The 22,494-nt window shown below is 31.4% G+C and overlaps 1 protein-coding gene across 12 annotated transcripts in view; it reads left to right on the plus strand.

Annotated features, from left to right (window-relative positions):
- Positions 1-22,494, plus strand: part of CSNK1G3 (casein kinase 1 gamma 3) — a 91,734-nt gene that overhangs the window by 38,481 nt on the left and 30,759 nt on the right. For all 12 annotated transcript variants that reach the window (XM_011358308.2, XM_011358303.2, XM_023529594.1 and 9 more), the window contains exons 4-6: positions 1,679-1,748; positions 12,584-12,732; positions 14,232-14,466. In XM_011358308.2, the coding sequence (XP_011356610.1) occupies positions 1,679-1,748; positions 12,584-12,732; positions 14,232-14,466 (454 nt within the window). The remainder of the gene's footprint in view (positions 1-1,678; positions 1,749-12,583; positions 12,733-14,231; positions 14,467-22,494) is intronic.

A 22,494-nucleotide genomic window follows, 5' to 3' on the forward strand; every position in this document is an offset into this window, starting at 1 on the left:
ATTTAATATGTATTATGTAACATGTAAATATATATATATAAGAAAGATAAAGTTTTTTTTATCTCTTTTATAATTGAGGCAACTGAAAAATATAGAAAGTCACACAGACTTTAGGAAGTGTCAGAGTCACACAGCTAGTAAATATAGTGGATTCAGGATTCAAACCCAGTACAGTTTGTTTCAGTGTCTGTGCTTTTAAGTATCCTGTTTCTCAAGAACTCAGCTGATTGTTTTCTTTTATAATCTTTATGATTATAAACGTTCCACTGGGGATTTTACTATTTCCTTATATGAAGTTTTTGTCATTGGTCATAGTTTCATTATGATATGTGCTGGTATAAATTTCTTCTTAGTTATTCTGTTTGGGATTCATATTCTTCATGAATCTGTGGTTTGTTATCTTTCAACAATTCCTGAATGGTTATAGCGATTATTTTTTTCATTTATTGCTTCTGCTCACTTTTCTGTCTCCTTTCCTCCCGAGAGTCTTATCAAATGCATATTAGACCTTCTTCACATGGTATTGTCCAGATCTCTAATCTTTTTTTCTGTATTTTCCTTTTTTCTTTCTTTATGACGCATTCTGTATAACTTACGTAGATGCATCCTACATAATTTCCTAATTCCATAGACATTTTTCTATCTATCTTCCAGTGTCCAAATTCTTTCTGTTGTGTTAATCTGCTGACAAATTGAGTTTTAAATTTCGATTATTACAGAGTAGTTGTTGATGTTTTTTTTTTTAATTTCTTGAAGTTCTGTTGGTTTTATGTTTAAGTTTTGTTACCTTGTTTTACTTTCTTGATGGATCTTGTTCAAATTTCCTGTTACCCTTTTTAGTTTGCTGTTTCTTACAGATATTTCACACATATCTTATATCTAAAATCTTTGTTGCTTTTGTTTTAGTTGTCTGTGTGTATGTGTATCTCTATATGAAACTCAAAAACATTATATTGAATGAAAAAAGCGAGACACGTACATATAAAACAGATACTGTATAATGTCATTTACATGAAATCGAATAACAGACAAAACTAATCCATAGGTGATAGACGTCAAAAAGTGGTTACCTCTGAAAGAAAGATGATAAAAATGTTCAAAAGGTTTTTTGGAGGTGGTGGTTACACGGTTATATACAGTTAACAAAGGTCATGGATCTAATGTTTATACACTGTTTTATTGTAAGCTATATCCCAACTAAAAATTTAAATGTATTGTTGCTATTGTCAAAATTTTTGTTATACCCATATTTGTTCTTTCTTACTCTTCTATGACTTCACTTTAACCTAGAATCTTTACAGAAGAAATACACAGGAATTCAGAGCTGAATTCCTGGGGACAGGAGAAATAAAGTAAGGGTCACCATTCCTCTAGTTATGAATGTTTGGAGTTTACTTTTCTTCAAGGTCAAAGAATCAATCATAGAAATTTCCCTAATGCTTGATCTAATAGCCACTTAATCTTATGTACATTATGACATCAAAAATTATGTACATTCATTATACATTTTTAAAAAATAAAGTTGATTTTTATATGGCTTTAACGTTAGAGAGAGAAAGGTGTCTAATAGTATATTACATTTTATAAGACTTGACCCCAAGATGTATAACATTTGGAATTGGGGTCTAGTGATCTTTTAATAACTTAAATACTTGTTATTGTGTTTGTTTTTTAATAGGAGCCCATGAAATCCAGAGCACCACAGCTACATTTGGAATATAGATTCTACAAGCAGTTAGGATCTGGAGGTAAAGGCTTGTATTAATTTTTAAATTTGTAATAAAATGGATTGTTATGATAATAGCTCTTTGGTTTCAAAGCATAGTGTTTTAAATTTAAAGTGAATAACTCCTTTAGACTACACTTACTAGACATTTTCTTACTATAGTCTTAATGTTCCCTTTTTATTTTAAATAGGACATATTTGGAGCTTTTTGTATTGGTACTAATGAGTAGAAAACACTGTGAAAAAATTTAATTTGAGAATATAAGATGAATATAACTTCCATATTCTTAGTTTTTTTTAGCAATATTATAGTTATTGAAATGACTTATGACATTGCGGTATGCTGAAAATGGCCCTGTGAAAGGGCCATATATCTATATCAAATCTTTGGAACCTTTAAATGTTAGAGCAAAGACTTGTACAAAAATGATTAAGTTAAGGGTCTTGAGATGAGGAGATTATTCTGGAATATCTGGGTGGCCCCTAAATGTAATCACAAATGTCCTTGTAAAAAGAGAGGCAGAGGGACACAGAAGAGGAGAAGGTAGAGTGGCTACAAAGGAAGAGATTGCAGTGATAGAGCCATAAGCCAAGGAATTCTGGCAGCCACGAGAATCTAGAAGAGGCTTCTAGAGTCTTTCTTAGACTCTATCAACACCTTGATTCAGCCTAGTGAAACTGATTTCAGATTTCTGGCCTCCAGAACAGTGAGAAAACAAATTTTTGTTATAAGCCACAAGTGTGTAGTAATTACAGTGATATAGGTATATTTTTACATAAACTCTAAATCTAAGTGAGAGTAGGTATTTTGTGTCATTGGAAAAAATTAATGAGAAAATTTCCTATTTTATGTTGCATTTCCTTTATGTTAAAAAGACTCACAGCTCTATTTTTTCTTTCCATTTCTATTCTACTAACTGTAATGATTTTTATATGTACAGTTTCTTATAGGTAGAGATATTTTGTTTCCCCAAATTTAATAAGATGAATTTTTATGTGTCTTTTTATAAGCACATTTATGTTCTAGTTGATAGAGCTCTTTATTTCTTAATACATTATCAATTTTGCATTCTTTTTTTCTAAGAGCTACCTGTAACTGGGGAGAGGTTGTTGCCTAATGAGAAATTGAAATGTTATCAGAAAAAGGAAGATTGGATGCTGGAAAGTTAAAGACAACCTTTTTATATACTTAAGCAGTAAAATTATCATTTGGAAAAATAGAAATGAATAATAATGAATAATAGTAATAAATAGAAATCAATAATAGTGAATAATAGAAATGAATAATTGGTTAAGAATGAATAAGTCAATTTAGAGTTTAGGGAATCATTGAATACTAAAGGTGCACTTTTATTATTACATTCTCTGCCTTTTTAATTTAAAAAATTACATGAGATAGTAATATTAAAAATTAAACATACATCTTTTACTACTCGAATGCCATTGAGCTGCAGTGTTACACAACTCCAGGGACCACCATTTCCAGGATAGTCTGTGTATATAAGGGTGCTCCCCTGTGCTCCATGGCATAGCATTACATAGATTGAAATATGAATGGTATTGCCTGAAGGTGTTCATTGTGGTGACTCTGAAACTCTGACAAGTGTATCCATATGTTTGAGTATATCATATGAATTATGTGAATTTTGGTTACTTGTTAATGTTTTATCAATCATGAATTTTTAAAACATTTTTGAGTACCCATGTAAGCTTTGTAGAAACAAGAGCATTTAATTGTTTGTGGAGAGATTGTTGACTTTAAAATAATTCGATTTTGCAATTGATATTTGCAAAGATTGTTTTTGGACTGCTCCTAATCATAAACAGGCCATTCAAAGTAATTTAACCTATAACTTGTTTTTTAGGTTAAATTAACCTAATACAATAGGTTACAAAATAGATATATTTAATCAATATCCAGAATATATAAAGAACTCTTAAAATAGATATATTTAATCAATATCCAGAATATATAAGGAACTCTTAAAACTCAGCAGCCAGAATACAAACTATCCAGTTCAAAAATGGGCAAAAGACTTGAACATACATTTATGTAAAGATATATGAATGGCCAATAAGCACATGAAAAGATGCTCAATATCACTAATCATTAGGGAAATGTAAATCAAAAATTAAAAAAAAAAACTTACCATTTCAGACCCATTGGAGTCACTGTTATCAACCAAACAGATGAAAAACAAACCAGAAACCAGAAAACAGGTGTTGGTGTGAATGTGGAGAAATTGGAATCTTTGTGAATCTTTTGTGGGAATGTAAAATTGAACAGCTCCTATGGAAAACGGTGTAACTATTCCTCAAAAAGTAAACATAGAATTACTGTTTGGTCCAGCAACTCCATTTCTGGTCATATGTTAAAACGGTCTTTCAACACAAAAGTCTTGAAAGTAGGGACTCAAACAGATATTTGTATATCCATGTTCCTAGCAACATTATTTGCAATAGCCAAAAGGTAGAAACAAACCAAGCATCTATTGATGGGTGGTGCATGGATAGACAAAATGTGGTATATACATATAATAGAATATTATTTAACCTTAAAAAGGAAGAAAATTCTGACACAAGATATAATATAAATGAACTGAAGGGCATTATGCTAAATGAAATAAGCTAGTCACAGAAGGACAAATGCTGTGTGATTCCACTTATTTCAGGTGCCCAGAATAGTCAGGATCATAGCAATAGAAAGCAGAATGGTGGTTGCCAGGGGCTGAGGGGAGAGATGAATGGGAAATATTGCATAATGGGTACAGAGTTTCACTGTGGGATGATGAAAAAGTTCTGGAGACGGATAGTGATGATGTTTGCACAGCAGTGTGAATGTTTCTAATGCCACTGAACTGTACACTTAAAAATTGTTACAATGATAAATTTTATATAATGTATATTTTATACAATGAAAATGTACATTAAAATAGATTTATTCTGAATTATTTAATGAGATGTTTGTGAAAAATATATAACTTACCTACTTCTACGTGTTTGGGTTTTGATCCTTCTCCAACTCCATATGTCTCTTTTTTTTCTTTAACTTGCCTAACAATATCCCTTTTTTCTTTCTTATTTTGTTCACTGAAACTGTTACATATAGTAGGATTATACAACTTACTGCAGTATGCATATGAAGGGCTGACTCTTTATATTACTTAGCTTTCCATAGGATTAGAATATTGTTTTATGCCATTATTACTTTCTGTGATAGCAAAAGTTTAAGGTGTTAAATAGTCTTGTTTTATCATATCCATTCAGCATTTTTTTGAGTAAAGTGAAGATCTAGATTTGTTTTTTCATAGATCTAGATGGGTTTTCAAGCTAGGGAAGTGGATGAGATCTCCCAGGGGAGAATATAGAGAGTGACAAGAGAAGAAGAACAGACAAAACTATGCTGACCACTGACTGCGTTGGGTAGAAATGAATATCACTGTCAGTAACAAAAATCATGACAGCAGTATCTTAAACAAGTAAAGGGATGTTATGTGAGGAAAAATAAACAAGGAATTTCGGGGTGGACAATTGTAGGGTTTATATAGCTTCTCTAAAGTAAGGAATCAGGCTCTCTAGTTTCCTGCTCCTATTTTTAGTATGTGGCTTTCATCATTATGGTCTTGGATATGTTGTAACAAGAGTGAGGGAGGAAAGGATGAAATTACTGTCTCTTTAAAGATAACTTCCAATTGTTTATCTCCTGCATCCATTCTTAAAATCTAGTCATACTGTATGTTCCTACTGGAATCAGAAATTAGAATATACTTAGAATTTTGCCCTCTACATTCTTTTCCTGTTACTTTTCCTCTGATTTTTCTCTGTTCCAAAAGACCTGTTTCTTCTTCTGGTTTATCTTGTTCCCTTAGTGGCACACCCATTCAAGTTGAAAATATTAGTCATCTTTGATTTTGGCCTTTCGGCATAATGAGAAAGTTCTGTCAGTTCTTTCTTTTCTGGTTTCCATTGTCACTTTTCTTTGAATTGTGCCTCCTTTTGTACATCTCACCTCCTAATCTTCATTACTTGTAGAGGGTTATCATTTAGCATAAAGTCCAAATTTCGTTCTCTTTCTAATGACTCACTTTTTGCACTAAACTTACTTTTTCTTGAATAGATCTTATGATTTTCACATGTCTGTTCTTTTTTTCTGGAATGTCTTTCTCAATGAATTCCTTGTTTCTTCTGGCCCCAGCTAAATGTCACCTCTTTTGCAATGCATTTTCTGATATCTGTTTGTTTCTCTCCAGAAAAGCTGCTTCTTTGACCTGAAATTATTTGGAATATATCTTTATTTTTCTTTTATCATATCATGTTACATTATTTGCTTATGTCTATCTCCTCCATTAAAATTTAAACTCTTTGAGGGCAGTGAAATAATACATGCATCTTTTTATCCTTGAAACTGAGAAGAATGATTGACAATTGTAGGTATTTGGTAAATGGTTGAATTGATAAATTTTTAAATGAGAATAATAGACTGTTTTCCTTTATTAGATGTGAAGTTGCGATACAAAAATCTCCAAATTTTCCTATAGCTTTTTAACTTCTGTGGTTGTATGTTTAAAGTTTGACATTTTAATATACAAAATTGTTATATTAAATTTTGAGTTTATTCTATTTCTGACAGTCATATAATTTCAAAAATTTAATTTTTATTATTCTCCGATGAGGTAAATTTGATTCCTCATTTTAGAGCTCTAGAAATAGAAGGAAAAAAATCAGTAATGAGTATTTTTTAAATTAACGGAAATGGTAAAGCAAGGAGATGTGCAGATAGTTATTTAATTAACCAAACTATACAATTCAGTCATCTAAAATTAATACTTCCTAGAGAAGAATAGGTTTAAATTATTAGAATTAATCCATTTTTTAAAATTTACTTAAAAAAAATTTAGTCGAATTGCTGATACTTCATGAAAATGCATGGAAAATATTTTGAAGTTTATGGGGAAATTTTCTTTGAAGGTCTGTGATTCTGAGTAATGCTTCTTTATATTAAATTATTTCCTTGACATCAAGTGGTTGAAATAGGTGATATTGGGGGGAAACTGCAATTATTTATTTATTGTAATTTCTTTATCAGCTGGTATCTTTATCACAGAAAGTAAACTAACCTTTTTTTCTGTCAAATTATTACTTATCAAAAGAAGTAAAATCTTTTTCTCTCATAAATTATTATTCATGGCAAATCTCTTATCTATAGAAATGATGTTAAATATACTATTTGAGACCACGCATATGTTAAGTTATTGTTTCTCAAGTGAGTGGCTTGATTTTTTGCTATTCCTGGAACTATGTAGTTCTGAACAATATGTAATTGGATAATAGCAGCAGTCACTGTTTCTAAAATTATACCTCTGCTTAATATTGCCTTCTAAGAGCTGTTAAAAGAGCTTCTCTTCCTTCTTTATACTGACCCCTCTGCCTTCTTTGTGCCTTGTTAAAAAGTCAGGATTTGTATGTTCCCTATGTGTTTTGCTCTCATTTATAGATGTCTCCATTTTCATATTCTTTTCAAGATTATTTAGCTCTGTCAGCTAAATAAATGTTAGTAATTCTGTAATGTATGGAAATTTTATCATACTGTTCACTTGGGGGAAAGATTGTGGGTAATAGCATTAGCCTTTTAAATGTGGATATACACATAAAGTAATATCTGAAATTCTTTTTATTCACTGAGTTGCCAGATTAGAGTTACTCTGATCATGTCTTAAAAATTTAAGAAATTTAAGAAATTCTGCTCTCCAAGTATCCTTTTTGAGAAAATCAAAAGAAAATATTATAAAAACCATGAGAGTTAAGTGAATAAACTAATTAGAACGTTGCCTACTGAATTTGGTGTTAACAAAAATCCGAAATTTAGAATAATTTATAAATGTATGAATAGGATTATCACAGAAAGGACGATTGTGTCTTGTTTACAGCGGGGTGGCTTTATTCCTTTGATTTGGGGTTAATTGGTAAAATTTTGCTACTAAACGTGAGTGCTGTGGTGTTTTAATGGAATGATTGTTACCGAGTCTGGAACTCATTGTACCTGTTTGTTCATATCAGAGCTTATTATTCAAGTAGGGCAGCAATTCTCAAATTTTTGGGTCTCAGCATCCTTTATACTATTAAAACTTTTTGAAGGTCCCAGAGAACTTTTCTTCTTGTGGATTATAGCTATTGAAGTTACCATATGAGAAATTAAAACAAATATAAAAATCTTACTAAATTAATTTATTTAAATATAATATTTTAAAATCACAACTGTATTTTTCAAATAAAAAAATGTGAGAAAAGTGGCCATGTTTTAGATATTTTGCATATCTCTTTGATGTCTGGATCAATAGAAAACAGATAGATTCTGATGTCTTCTGCATTCAGTCCTTTGTCATATATCACAGCTTGTGTAGCCTCTGGAAAATATGTTCACTTGTGAGAACAGAGTGAAAAAGGTAAATAACGTGTTAGTGTTATTTATAATTAATTATAAAATAATTTTGTTGTCACTGACCTCCTAAAAATTAAGTCTCAGGGACCACCCACTCCTGTCCCCAAGTGTCTCCAGATTTATGTTGAGCATTGCTAAACTAGGAGTATCTATATGCATTTGTGCTAAAAGTTAAGAATGCTTTAAAGCAAAACTTCTTTGGAAAAGAACATAGCCATGTGATGATTCTGTACTTAATATTTCTAATGAGATTTTACATTTTCTTAACCAGATCTCTGAAGCTTAAATTTCCTAATAAGAATACCAGTTCTTTTGTTCTAATCTTTCCTACATAAATACTACTGGACCTGAAAATGGAAAGAAACATTGCGATATTTCTTTTAATTTCATGTATGCCTAACTCTTGCCCACCTATAAGGAACACAAAGTACTAAACACTCTTTAAGAATGTTAGACCCCCTAAAGTTGTTTTGTGACTTAAATGAATTAATGTTGTTTTGTCACTTAAATGGAATATTGAAATATAAAATGAAGTATTTAGTAAAATTAACTTTGGGAGAATAAGGGTAAAACTGTATTTTCAGATAATATGTGAATTTTGTATTCATGCCCATTTTTGAGCTTTTCTTGGGGAAAAAAATATACTTGTCTCGAAAATTAGAGATGCTAATAAGCATCCCTGAAAATTAGTGATGTTAGAAATGATCAGAACTAACTTTGAATTCACAATGGATGGCTTTTTATAGTAGTCTCAAAAATAATTTTAGAACAATTGGAATTGGGTGGAGTAAAAGTTTATAGTTGAAAATTCACTGGATATAAGAACAAATACAAAAGCTTGCTTTTGCCCATGAGTTGGATCACATCCATGTAATTCAGTAGCCAAATACTTTGATCAAGAGACACAACTAAAAAATTAGTACCTTTGTTGCTCTGCCTTCTAAGCCTTCATTCTGAGCCTCTCTCTTCTCTCTTACTCTCTTTTCTCTCACTTCTCTCCCTTCCAAAAACACTTTTCCTTGTGATCTTGATTACCATATTTTTAATGCTGTGGTTGTTTTGTTTTGTTTATGTGTAGGGTACTCCCTAGCCTGTTAGTTGCAAGTTTTCCTAACTCTTAACAATTTAATTTGCTTTCTCAGTGTTAGAAAACTACTGAAACTTGTTATGGAAAATGAAATTCTAGTTGAGCCTTTACAAATTCTAGTTTGGTCTTTACAGTGTTTGTTTTACATTCTTGATTTAAAAAAAGTAAGTCTATTACCTCAGTGCCAAAATTTGTGTCAAGATACATTATTAATAGTTATCTAAGAATTTTCTTCATTCATTGACTCATAAAATAGTATATCTCAGGAGTCATTTAGAAATAGACCTTCCTTCCTTCCTTCCTTCCTTCCTTCCTTCCTTCCTTCCTTCCTTCCTTCCTTCCTTCCTTCCTTCCTTCCTTCCTTCCTTCCTTCCTCCCTCCCTCCCTCCCTCCCTCCCTCCCTCCCTCCCTCTCGTTCTTTCTTTTGTTCGTTCGTTCTTCTTTCTTTTGTTCTTCTTTCTTTCGTTCTTTTCTTTCACCAAAGATCTATACTGAGTCATATTTTCAAGTAAAATTATGTTGTATGGTAAAGTTGAGATATTTTCATTCAAATTGGAGGCTAAGTGTCTGTTTAATTTACTCAGTGAATTGTAATGCTGTTCATGAAATTGGCCCGTAAAATAGAGATACATAATTTTGAGATACTTTGAAACCATTAAAGAAAGGACATTTTAGAGAAAAGTGAAGTAGTTTCTTTTTGTCCCTTTACTGGTCTTTTTCACGATGTTATTTTAGAAACCCAAAGGTATAGTATGTATATAGCTTGATTGAATGTGCATGTTAGGTACACAGTAATTCTCCTCCCAATAGTGAGTTGGCTTATATGAAGTATAGCAGAGCAAATTTACTTATGCATACCTCTTCTTGGCTATCAGAAATAATGTGTGAAGAATTATGAATGAGGGTCATGCTTAATGAGATAGCTTAACAAGAGAAGACTTGAAAGTTAAATAAAAATTAAAGTTTACCTACTTGGTTGGCAGAACCAAGGTAGAAATTTTTTGGAATGCAGCCTTAGAAGAGCTCAAACCAAGTGAGGCAAAGTAAATTTGGGCCTTGGAGTGGATCTGTTCCTTTTGTTAGGGAGGTATGGTGAGAAGGGAGAAGTCAAACTTATAGAGCAACAGAATCTGAATAGTATACTTTGCTTTGTTCTTAAGAACTCCAAAATGAAGTTAATGGTTAAGAATAGAAGTAAGGCTATGTAACTAAATATTGTGGAGAGTGTTTGAGAAATACTAGCTCAGTTAAAATTAATACATGGATTAAATAAATTTGGTCTACATCTTTTTCTAATTCAAGTTTTTCTTTGTGATCCCTGAAGAATTTTTAAATGTGCATTTTTACTCCTGATTGCAAAAACAGCATATATTTCTCATAACAATTTGGAAAAATTTTTTAAATATAAAAGAGAAAGCAGAAATCACCTGTATTTTTAGTAAATTAACAACTTTCGGTGATCTAGAGTGGAAAATAGTCATTGTAGAAATTATTTTAAAAGTTTAGTAGCTGAGAGCTCTTGATAAGTCTTAATTTCTACGCCAAGCTCTTAATGTACATAGCATAGTAAAAACAGTATTTCAGAGTTGGAATAAAGTTTAGTGAGCCTCTCATCCACAATTTCTAAACTTCTTTTTCTGCTTTTACACATATGAGTGGTAGATCTGACACACATATGACAAGCATGGCTCTGGTAAGGGAAGGGTGGTTCAGATGAAGATAATAATTCCCAGTGGCAGGGGGAAATTTGTGTGTGTGTGTGTGTGTGTGTGTGTGTGTGTGTGTGTGTGTGTGTGTGTGTGTGTTTGTGGCGGGGGTACTGACATATACACATGGAGGGGTGTATGAGAATCTGTTTCTGGAGAGGGGATAGCAATGTATGCAATTTGAACTTGTTCTCCTCTCGCCATGATTATATTATCTTACCTCCTTATCTGCAGATGTTTTGCTTCTTCACTCATTCACATTTGAGAAAAACTGGTCTTATCTAAACTACTAATATGATAAATGAGCAAACTGAAGCCTACTTGAGAGGTTGAATGGTTGGTTACTCTAAGAACCTAGTTGACCTGGTTTCTAGTTCAATATTTTCTGTTTTAATATTCAAAATGATAAGAGTAAACAGTAAGAATGAAGTTATGTTCCCTAAACTATTTTAAAAAGAATGGAAAAGTTTTATGATATTTTCAAAAGACTTTTTTTTTCTTTCTAAAAAAACCAAACCACTTGGAAGTAAAACCAAGACATTTAAGATAGAAGTTCATTTTCTCGAGACAAATAAATAGATAAATGCAAAGGTAAGATATATTGATCACCTATTTTATGTTTGTTGAGAGTCTTTTAGTTCTAAAAAGAAGATACAGATGATTCTGTGCAGTTAGACTTTATATTTGGAGTTCGTATTATTTTATATTGTTGAATAATGAATTATTTAGTAATTAGTGTCATAGAACAAGAAACTTATCTCCCAATTTCCATGGGTCAGGAGTCGAGGCATGGCTTAGCTGGATCCTCTATTCAGAGTTTTACCAGGCTGAAATCAAGATGTAAGTCTGGACTTCAGTCTTACCTGAGGCTCTCTGGTTAGTCGCAGAATTCACTTCCTCGTGGCTATGGGACCAAGGACCTCAATTCCTAGGTCCTGTCCATCATTCTCTGGTAGTTTGCTTCTGTAAAGCTGACAGGAGAGCTTCCTTGCTGCTCTGAATATCTGACTTCTGGACCATCTTTTTAAAAGGCTTACCTGATTAGGTCTGGCCCACCAGAATAACCTCCCTTTTGGTTAAAGTCTACCGATAGGGGCAATAATTATATCACCTTTGCCATATAGCATAAGCTGTTCACAAGAGTGAAATCTGAGAATATTGCCCATGCTTAGGGGGAAGGGACTATACAGGGTGTGTACACCAGAGGATGGGAATTTGGGAGGGTGATTTTAGCATTATGCCTACATGAGGTTATTAAAGAGAACAGTGACTCCTTTGTTCAATAAAATTCAGATCTTTCCTAAGTGCCAAGCATTTCTCTAGGTAATGGAAATATAAGACCAAAATGTCCATTTCCTGTCTATGATGAGGTGGAAGAGACCAACAATGAAGCACTGTTTGTAATGCAGTTCAATCCTGCAGCTGTCCTGGAGGTGTAACCAGGCTACACTGTGAACATCAGTGAGAAGGCTGGGTCAGGAAAAGTTTATCGTATGGAAAAGTAAAAGCTATAATTCTTGAAACTATAAAATTAAAAAAAAAAGTATTGTGTATTGATTTTCTAGGAAGAAAAGTTTGATATTGAAGATAAAGATATTATGAAAATGCTTTTTCTTTTCCCCCAGATGGTATACCTCAAGTTTACTATTTTGGTCCTTGTGGTAAATACAACGCTATGGTGCTGGAACTGCTGGGACCTAGTTTGGAGGATTTGTTTGACTTGTGTGACCGAACATTTTCTCTTAAAACAGTTCTCATGATAGCTATCCAACTGGTAAGTAAAGCAGGACGATTTGAAATTGTTTGAACAATTGTGTGTTTCTTTGGTCACAAATTTATATTAAAAGTTTAAAGTTTTGTGACATTATCTTACAGAGCATTTGACCTAATAAAAACGTTTCTCTTTTCATATCATTGTCTTTTTAGGAGAATATAACTTAAATAACTAAATCAGGTGTTTTTATTTGTATGAAAGAATTGATATCTTATTACTTTAGGATCAGAACACACAGTTTGAGAATTGTTTCCAGCACTCTTCATTTGGAAGATGAATACTTAGAAAAGAGAACCTTCAAAATATGGATTCTAAATCTTGGTAATAAATTCCAATGGCTGAGAAAAAGAGGAAACAAACTTATGAGAGAATCTCATAAGTTATTAAAATTTCAGAGAACCTATGGGGAAACAACTTAGAGGATGATTGGAAGGCAGTTTTGAAATAAATGCCAATAGGTGTATGCTGCAGACGTCTTTAAGTTTTTATCCATTGACTCATTAATTCTCCTTCTATAAACTTATCCTATGAAAGTGTTCAGATGTATTTAGAGCTTTTTGTGTAAGGATGTTTGTAATAAAGTGGGAAACAACCCTAATGTTCAGAAATAACAGGGTTAGTTGAATAAATTGTTAATACCCATAAAACAATATGTAGCCATTAAAAAGTATGTATTCAAAGAATGTTACATGACCTGGAAAATACTCATAATGTATCATTAATTAAAAATATAAGTCATATAATATTATATGTTATAAAATGATTTAGAATTTGTTAACAAACTAAAATAACCTGAGTGACCAAATGTTTACATTGCATTGTCAACTATGGTTATCACTAAATGAAACAATTTTATTTTCTTATTTGTAATGTTTTGTTTTGCAACAGTTTGTACAGTGATTGAGAACATGTAAAAGAACTAATTAATTAAATGTACAGTATTATAGTTAGAGTTATATTCCAAAACTTTTTAGGTTCAAGATCTTTTTTAAATGTTTAATACGTAAAGTAAAAAGTACAGTTATATAAAAGAAAAAAGATATACTGAAGGGTGCTCTGTTAAATTGTTTTCATTTAACAGTTTAGACTCTTTAAGTTTTTTAAATATAATTGTAAAAGTTGCTCTATTATTGAAGCGATAAGGAAGAATAAACTAACTTTATGAATATGTCTGTTTATACTTTTGAGTTCAAAATTTTGTGTCGGTAAAGCTTTTTGATTTTATGAAGAAGAATCATCTGAAAGTGTTGATTGAATCAAGCTTACTAATATGAATGGAATTCATAAAATTCAAACACTTTCATTCATAAATGACTATAATAGTAAAAGCAAAGATTTTAAATTATAATCAGATATATTTGAGAAACTTTTAAAAGGTTGAAACAATTTCTGAATTTTTTAATGTTTTTATTGTGAAAAGTCTATCTTGCTTCTGTCATACTTTTTAATGCTAGTTAAAGCCTAAAATAAAATTTATCTTTTATTTTTTCCAAATCAAGATTTCTCGCATGGAATATGTCCATTCAAAGAACTTGATATACAGAGATGTAAAACCTGAGAACTTCTTAATAGGACGACCAGGAAATAAAACCCAGCAAGTTATTCATATTATAGATTTTGGTTTGGCAAAGGAATACATTGATCCAGAGACAAAGAAACACATACCATACAGAGAACACAAGAGTCTTACGGGAACAGCTAGATATATGAGCATAAACACACATTTAGGAAAAGGTATGTGTACCTTTTGTAAGTACTGAAGCTTAAATTCAGTAACTATGCTAACAACAATGTGAGTTTTTGTTTGTTATTATGGTTCAGTTTTTGCAGGTTACAATTGCTTATATTGTAATTTTTATTTATCATGTCTAGCCAGAGTTTACTTTCATTTATATTTAATAAAACACTTTAAAAGTAAGTTGCTCTACTGTAAATGAATAACTGATATCCTTACTCATGGTATCTTGAAACATTCAGCTGATATAGTTAGGGAGACACATTTGATTATTTCTGTTAAAGAATATGAGAGAATACTTAATTCTAACTGAATTTAGTGTATGAAGTTTTTTGATTGAGACTGTAGTTCTCTGATACAATTAGGAGACTGTAGTTCTCTGATACAATAAGGAGCTACCAACGTGCCTAATACATTTAATACTAACAGTATGTACCTTGATGATACTGTTTACTACGTACGAGCTGTGTGACTTTGGGTTTCCTCTTTTTATAGAGGATAAAATAATAGGAACCTCACAGGGTTTTTTATAGCTTTCTTTTTCCTGGTCCAAAATCATACATTTCATTTTTTTTTCATATCTCTTTAGTTTCTTTTCATCTGGAACAGTTCCTTGCCTTCCTCTGTGGTTCATGACTTTACCTGCCACGTGTTGAAGACATTTTAAGTTTTCTTATACCACCTAGAATTAATTTTTTTTTATGGTGTGAGATAGGGTTCGAGGTTCTTTTTATGGTATCATATTCTTTCCCATTGAATTATTTTTGTGACTTTATAAAAACAATCAGTTCTAGGTTGTATTTACAGTAGTTCATTCTTAAGTCTTAAGCCACGGTCAGTTTTCATATCAGAGGAAGCTGAACTTAATTTTCTGCTTTTAGAGTCTATCCCTGACATCTCACTTGCAAGAGAGAATAGACAAGAACTTAAACCCATTATTATTTATCCATCATCACTGCTCAAATATACCTTACAATATATGATCATAATTTGTATGGGACCTTACACATCTTCTAATTTAACCTCTAATTCTTGATCTTAGCTTCTTTTCTAACTATTCTCCCTAGATTTATCTGCTATATTCTATATGTCCCTGTTTCTGCCTCTCAGTCAGAACTAAATAGAACTTGGCATCTCCCCTGACAGCTTGCCTGATAGTAGGCTTATGGTATCTTTCCTTTAAGATGTTAGAAAATGCCTGAAAATGTAAATTTGCCCTTTTTTAAGAAAAGTAAGTTTCAAACATTTAAAATTATAAAGCAGCACAAGTTGTGTTCAGGTGGTATTTGGAGAATGCCTTTTAGTAGCACACTTTCCTGATAGATCTAAAATATGATTGGGGTATTTGGAGAGTGCCTTTTAGTAGCAGACTTTCCTGTTAGATCTAAAATATGATTGGGGAGATATACAACTTTCAGGATTGTGTCTTCTATTAAAACCAGGCACACCTATATTTACATGACCAGTGTCTATGAGAAATTTTCATTTCATGGTAGTTGTTAATGGACTATTTTATAGCAACAGTGGTTCACCACCATAATATTGTGAGACATGAAGTCATAACTTCCTTATGGCCTATTGTTCTTTATCTGAACAGTGGTAAATGTAACAGCATTCTATTTGTAGAAATGGCAAAGTGAATCTGATGTATTTGTCCCTGTTAGGAAAAGCCTTCAAAGCTTGGGAAATGGCATTTAACTATTGCATTTAACTTTCTACTCCTTTTTCAGGAAAAATAACAAAATTATGAATAAATTGTGGAATTTAGCATCTTTATTCTTGTGGTATATATTGATTGTAACTAGGCGATTTATGTAGTAATTCACTTGTATACCTTTTTCATACCTGCTTAAGTCACTGTTTAAGGTGACATCTCATTAAAGCTATTTGTGACAGATGCAGATTTCTTTGGTCTGCTTTAATGGATGCTTTCTTTAGTATTATCATAGTGAATTTTTTAAATTGTGTCTGATTAATTGCCTTCTTTTTAATATCTTTTTAAAGACTTTTTTGAACCTCATTTTATAATCATCCTTTGGATCACTTTTTTCCCCCTTTTATATCTTCTCTTGTTGAAGTTATTTGAAATTAATACTCTATAGTAAGTTGTCTTGAAAAAAAAAGTCTTATTTTTTAATTACATTGAATATTCATGGATAAAGAGACTAGGATTTGTGAAATACGTTGCTAGTTGCTTTGCAAGTGTTAATAAAAATCTGTGTTACATAGAAGAATATTTCAAGCCTCTGTGAGGTAAGCTTTCTGAATAGGAGAGAAAGAATCACAGATTTATGTACAGAAATACCTTCTTTCTGTGCTGTCGTTCTGTGTTGTGCTTCTTATAATATAATTTCTAGGTTAATCGCCCAGATTCCTGAAGCCTGCTACTCTAAGCCTCCCAAACAACTTTTTAACAGATTAAAAACATGTATTTACATTTTAACAGTTTAAAAATGTATTTTCACAATTCCTTACTTTCTTAAACAGAGTATGGTGAACATAATTGGTATTTAAAACAGTTTTTGACTCTGAGCAAAATTAGGTGGAAGATGCAGAGATTTTCCTTATACCCCCATTCCCACACATGCATACTAACGCATTCCTCACTAGAGGAGTACATTTGTTATAATTGATATATATACATTGACACATCATTGTCACCTAGAGTCCATAGTTTACTTTAGGGTTCATTCTTAGTGTTCACTTTTTTCAGACTGGCTTAGTTCACTTAGTAATATACATTTAAGATTCCTCCATTTTTTTTTTCTTTTGTTTTTTAATGGCTTGATAGCTCATTTCTTTTTGGTGCTGAATAGTATTCTATTGTCTGGAGATACCATAGATTATTTATCCGTTCACCTATTGAAGGATATCTTCATTGCTTCCAGCTTTTGGCACTTACAGTTAAAGCTGCTGTAAACATCTATGTGTGTTTTTGTGTGGTCATAAGTTTTTAACTCTTTTGGGTAAATAGCAAGGATTGTAATGCTGGATTGTATTGTAAGAATAGTTTTGAAAGAAACTGGGTTCCATTGCTCAGACTCTTTTTTTGAAACTTTTTGAGTTCTTGATATTGCTGATTAAGTATCTTGATTAGTGAGTTGTTGCTGCAAAGTGTTTTGTGTAATTGTCCTTTTTCTTTTCTCTTTTAGATTTATATTCTTATTTTTTTAAAACCCATGTTGATTATATAATTTTGAAAACTAAATTAGCTCAATGAATTCTGAGGAAGAGTAGTTTTGTTTTTTGTGGAGTGTCAGGGAAAGTAACTTTTAACATTTTAGAAGGAAATATAAAGTGAAACTTTAACTTACAGTAATTTTTGTTTTTATTTTTTTGTTTATTTGAAAAGAATGATTCAAAGTTTCGTCAGGGAGAATTTTTGTTGTTTGAGCTCCTTTGTCAGTCCTGTATTTAGTTTAACTAACATATATTTTGGCCTCAATGTTTTTCACTTTTGAAGGAGAATGCAGCTTTAAGTTTACTTTTTGGAAATATACATGTGTATATTTGAAAGTTTTTTGCTTCTTAGGGATTTAATGTATTTTTTTGATAGGAATAAATTTGATTAATGAAGAAGGGAATATTTTTCTGTTGTTGAAAGTTGAAATTCAGTTGAAATGGAAACTGCTAGGCAAATGAGGAATAAAATCAGTTTTAAAAAGCAAAAAAAAAAAAAAGGTGTTGAGATACAAGAGTAAAATTTTAAAATTGAAAAGCATTGCCAAAGGTTGTCAGCTAACATTTGATTTATTGATTGGTTCTACCTTGCTTTCCTGAAATGAGATAAGTGCAGACATGTGTTTTGAAATTATGCCTTTACCTTTTTAGGTACATAGTTTTGGGCTAGTCACTAAACCTTTCTGAGCTTTAGTTTCCTAATTATTTGGAATTACTGATACCTACTTTAAGTGTAGCTATAATTTTAAAAGATCACGTGTATGAAGCACTGACACACACTAGGCTCTTAATGTGTCTTGGTTGTGGCAAAATTTCTGTTAACTCTTTGCATAACTCTTACATTTATTATAGAACCTATTTAAATGAATCTTTAATGATCACTTTTTGATTTTCTTAGTTGCTCATAGCAAAAGTCTCTATAATAAGGATTATTGGCTTTGAGGAAAACATCCATTTTCAAACAGGCCTTTGTAGTTAAGTGCTTAAAAAGATGTGATTAGGGCTTATTAAGGGCCAAAAAATTACCTTTGGGAGATTTATTTTTCATGTAACAGAACCGTTAAAGACTTGTGTTTCAAAGAGAAAGCATTCCTTATGAGGTAAAATTTACTTCTGGATTTGTCAGAAGGTGAGAGACAAATGAATTTTAAGGGTAAGGAGTATTTCAGACTGGGTTTTAGTAGTAGGTTTATTTAACTAACTTATATTTATGTATTGAATTTTTATATACTGTATAAGTAGTGAAAGTAATACTTTTATCTGTGATAACCATATAGACAAGATCATTATATGATCATGGCTTGTTGACACTGTGGTAACTAAAGTGCCTCTTGGATGGAATTCAAAGGAAGAATTACTTTTATACTGAGTTCTCTTCTTAACAAAGAGCCCCACTGTGGAGCTCAATATTTATATATCATTTAATCTTTTAAACTATAATATACAATATGCTATAATATGCAAGTCTTGCATATGTATTGATAAATTTATCCCTACATGTTTCTTGTTTTTTGATACTGTTCTTAATGGTATTCTTAAAATTCATTTTCCAGTTGTTTATTGCTAGTATAGAAATACATTTGATTTTTATATATTGACTTTGCATCCTATAACCTTGCTGAAACTCACTTACTAGTTCTAGATTTTTTTTTGTAGATTATTTGGGATTTTCTACAATATAATCATATTGTCTACAAAGAAAAATAGTTTCACTTCTTCATTTCTAGTCTGAATACCTTTTAATTTTTTTCTTGCTCTTTTGGTACTGACAGGAACATCTAGTACAACACTGAATAGAAAATGTGAGTGTGAACATTCTTGTTTTGTTCCTGATCTTAGGGGTGCCTTTCCCCATGTAAGAATTATGTTAGTTGTTAAGTTTTTCATAGAAGTCCTTGTCAGAATGAAGAAGTTCCTTCTATTCCTTATTTGATGAGAGTTTTTTTTTTTTATTGTAAATACATATTTTCTCAAGTATTTATTCTATATCTGTTGAGATGACCATATGATTTATATTCATAGGGTAAACCCTACTTAGTCATTGTGTATTATCTTTTTAAGGATTTTTTTTTTTTGAATCTGTTAATGAGGGATATTTTCTATAGTTTTCTTGGCTTGTAATGCCTTTGTCCGATTTCGGTAACAGGGTAATGAAATGTGTTAAGAATTGTCATCTCTTTTACTTTCTGAAAGAGCTTATGTAGAATTGGTATTGTTTCTTAACTGTTCAATAGAATTCACCTGTGATGCCATCTGGGCCATGGATTATATTTTAGGAAGATTTTAAATTATAAATTAAATTTATTTAATTGGTAGAGCTCTTCACATTTTCTTCTTGAGGTAGTTTTGGTAATTTGTAGCTTTCAAGGTATTTGCCCATTTCATCTAAGTTGAATTTATTGGCATAATGTTAGTTCTTTATCATCCTTTTAATGTCTGTAGGATTGTCTGTTGCCTCCTTGTTGCTCCTGATACTGGTACTTCGTGTGTATTTTTTTTTCTTTTAGCCTATTGAGAGGATTAATTTTATTGAATTTTTCAAATAATCAGTTTTTTAAAATTTTGATGGTTTTCTCTATTGATTGTTCATTTTCTCATCATTGGTTTCCTCGTTTTTTTATTTTCTCCTTTTACTTATTTTGGGTAGAATTGGAAAGACATATATGAGTCAGAACAGAGAGTCCTGAAATAGACCCAAACATAGATGCTCAATTGATTTTTGTGAATGGTACAAAAATAATTGTAAAGGATAATCTTATAAAAGAAACTGTGAGAACGACTAGATTTCAGTGTTGAAAAAAATGAATCTAAACCTTTACCCCATACCAAAAACAAAAAAGAACAATTATTTCAAATGAATCATAGGTTTATTTAAATGTAACAATCAAAACTATAGAATTTCTTGAAGAAAAGTCTTTGTGACTTTAGGATAGTCAAAGATTTTTCTAGATAGGATATAAAAAAGCATCAATAATAAAAGAAAAATCCCTGATAAATTGGGCTTCATCAAAATGTAGACTTTTGTTCTTTGAAAGATACTGTTCAGAAAACAAAAAAGCAAGCTACAGTATGGGAGGAAGTATTTGCAATATTATATCTGAAAATGACTTGTATCCAGAATGTACAAATAATTCTTAAAACTTTATAATAAAAAAAGAATACATTTTAAAAAATAGGTAAAATATTTGAACAGACATTTCACAGAAAGATGTATGAATGACCAGTAACACATGAAACAATGTTCAAAAACATTAGTCTCCAGTAAAATTTAAATTAAATCACACTTCACGGCCACTAGCATGGCTAAAATTTGAAAGACCGACTGACTATACTAAATGTTGAATAGGCTCTGGAGCAACTGGAATGCTCATACATTGCTGGTGGAAAAATAAAATGGTACAACACCTTGGGAGAGCAATGTAGAAGTTTCTTATAAAGTTAAACCAACACTTTCTGTATGACACAATAATCTACTCCTACATATTTACCCAAGAGAAATGAAAACACATGTCCACACAAAGACTTTTACAAGAATGTTCATAACAGCTTTATTCAATAGCCCCAAACTGGAAGTTATTCAAAGGTCCTACTTAGGCAAATTGATAAATATATTGTGGTATACTACCCAGTAATAAAAAGTAATGGACTATCAATGCATGCAACAACATGGATGAATCTTGAAAACATTACTGAGTGAAAAGAACACAGGACACAGGGATCCATATTGTATGATCCCATTTATGTGAAACTCTATTTAAAAAATCATATTGAATGTAGAGTGACTGAAAGCAGATAAGTAGCTGAGGCCAATGAAGGGAGAGAATAACAGGCAAGGGGCATAAGGGAACCTTTTGGAGTGTTGGAAATATTTTGATTTTGGTGGTACTTAGGTGTGTATGTTATCAAAGTTCATCAAACTGTACCCTTATAATTGTATTTTATTGTATGTAAATTATACTTCAGTGAAAGAAGTTTCTATTTTAGTGCTTATTAAATCTGACTGTGCTTCAGAATTATCTGCTAAACTTTTTAAAATGTACATTATTCTGTCTTATGTCATACCCAAGGAACTAATCTCAAGCATTAGGCCTGCTCTTTTGAGGTTTTTTGAAAGTTTCAGAGGTGATTCTGGTTCTCAGCAGGACTCCAGAAATGATTTTTTTTTTCTTTGCATGACTTTTCATTCTTAATACTCTCAGGACCTAATAAAATTGTGTAATTTTAGTTACAAAAGGCATTACTGATTTTTTAAATGTTATTCACATTCACTTTTATTAATGGCTTTAAAAAACTTTAATTCTATTTTACTTATTTTGAAAATTTACTGTTTTTAATAACATATGATTACGTTGTTATAATACAAAATATAAGAAAAAAATTTCCCATTACTACATTTGAGTGGACGAAGTGAGAAATTGAAATATCCTGTCTAGTCCTCCAGTATCATATCCCTGATTACTAATGATTTGGTGCATATTCTTCTAGATATTTTCCTATGCTTATAGAAAAGAGGCATATATCTGGTACTATATATTTCCACCAAATATTCATTTATGTATTTAAATAGTATGTGTCGAGTGCCTGCTCTGTGGCAGCCATTATACTAGGTCTCAAGGATAATGAGCCAAAGAGACATCTGCCCTCATGTGACTTGCTGTTTGGTGGGAGAATAGATATTGATTAAATAATAACACAAACATATATTTTTGAACTGTAGCAAGTGTTACAGAAGGCAATTATAGAATGTTATGAGATTATATAGTAAAAAACCTTTTCAGAGGTTTGACCCTAGGTCAGATCCATTCTTTGAAAAGCTGGCTTTTTCTGAAAGCATTTAGTACTGCTTA

This window comes from Pteropus vampyrus, unplaced genomic scaffold (assembly GCF_000151845.1).
Source record: "Pteropus vampyrus isolate Shadow unplaced genomic scaffold, Pvam_2.0 Scaffold39, whole genome shotgun sequence".
Taxonomy (NCBI): domain Eukaryota; kingdom Metazoa; phylum Chordata; class Mammalia; order Chiroptera; family Pteropodidae; genus Pteropus; species Pteropus vampyrus.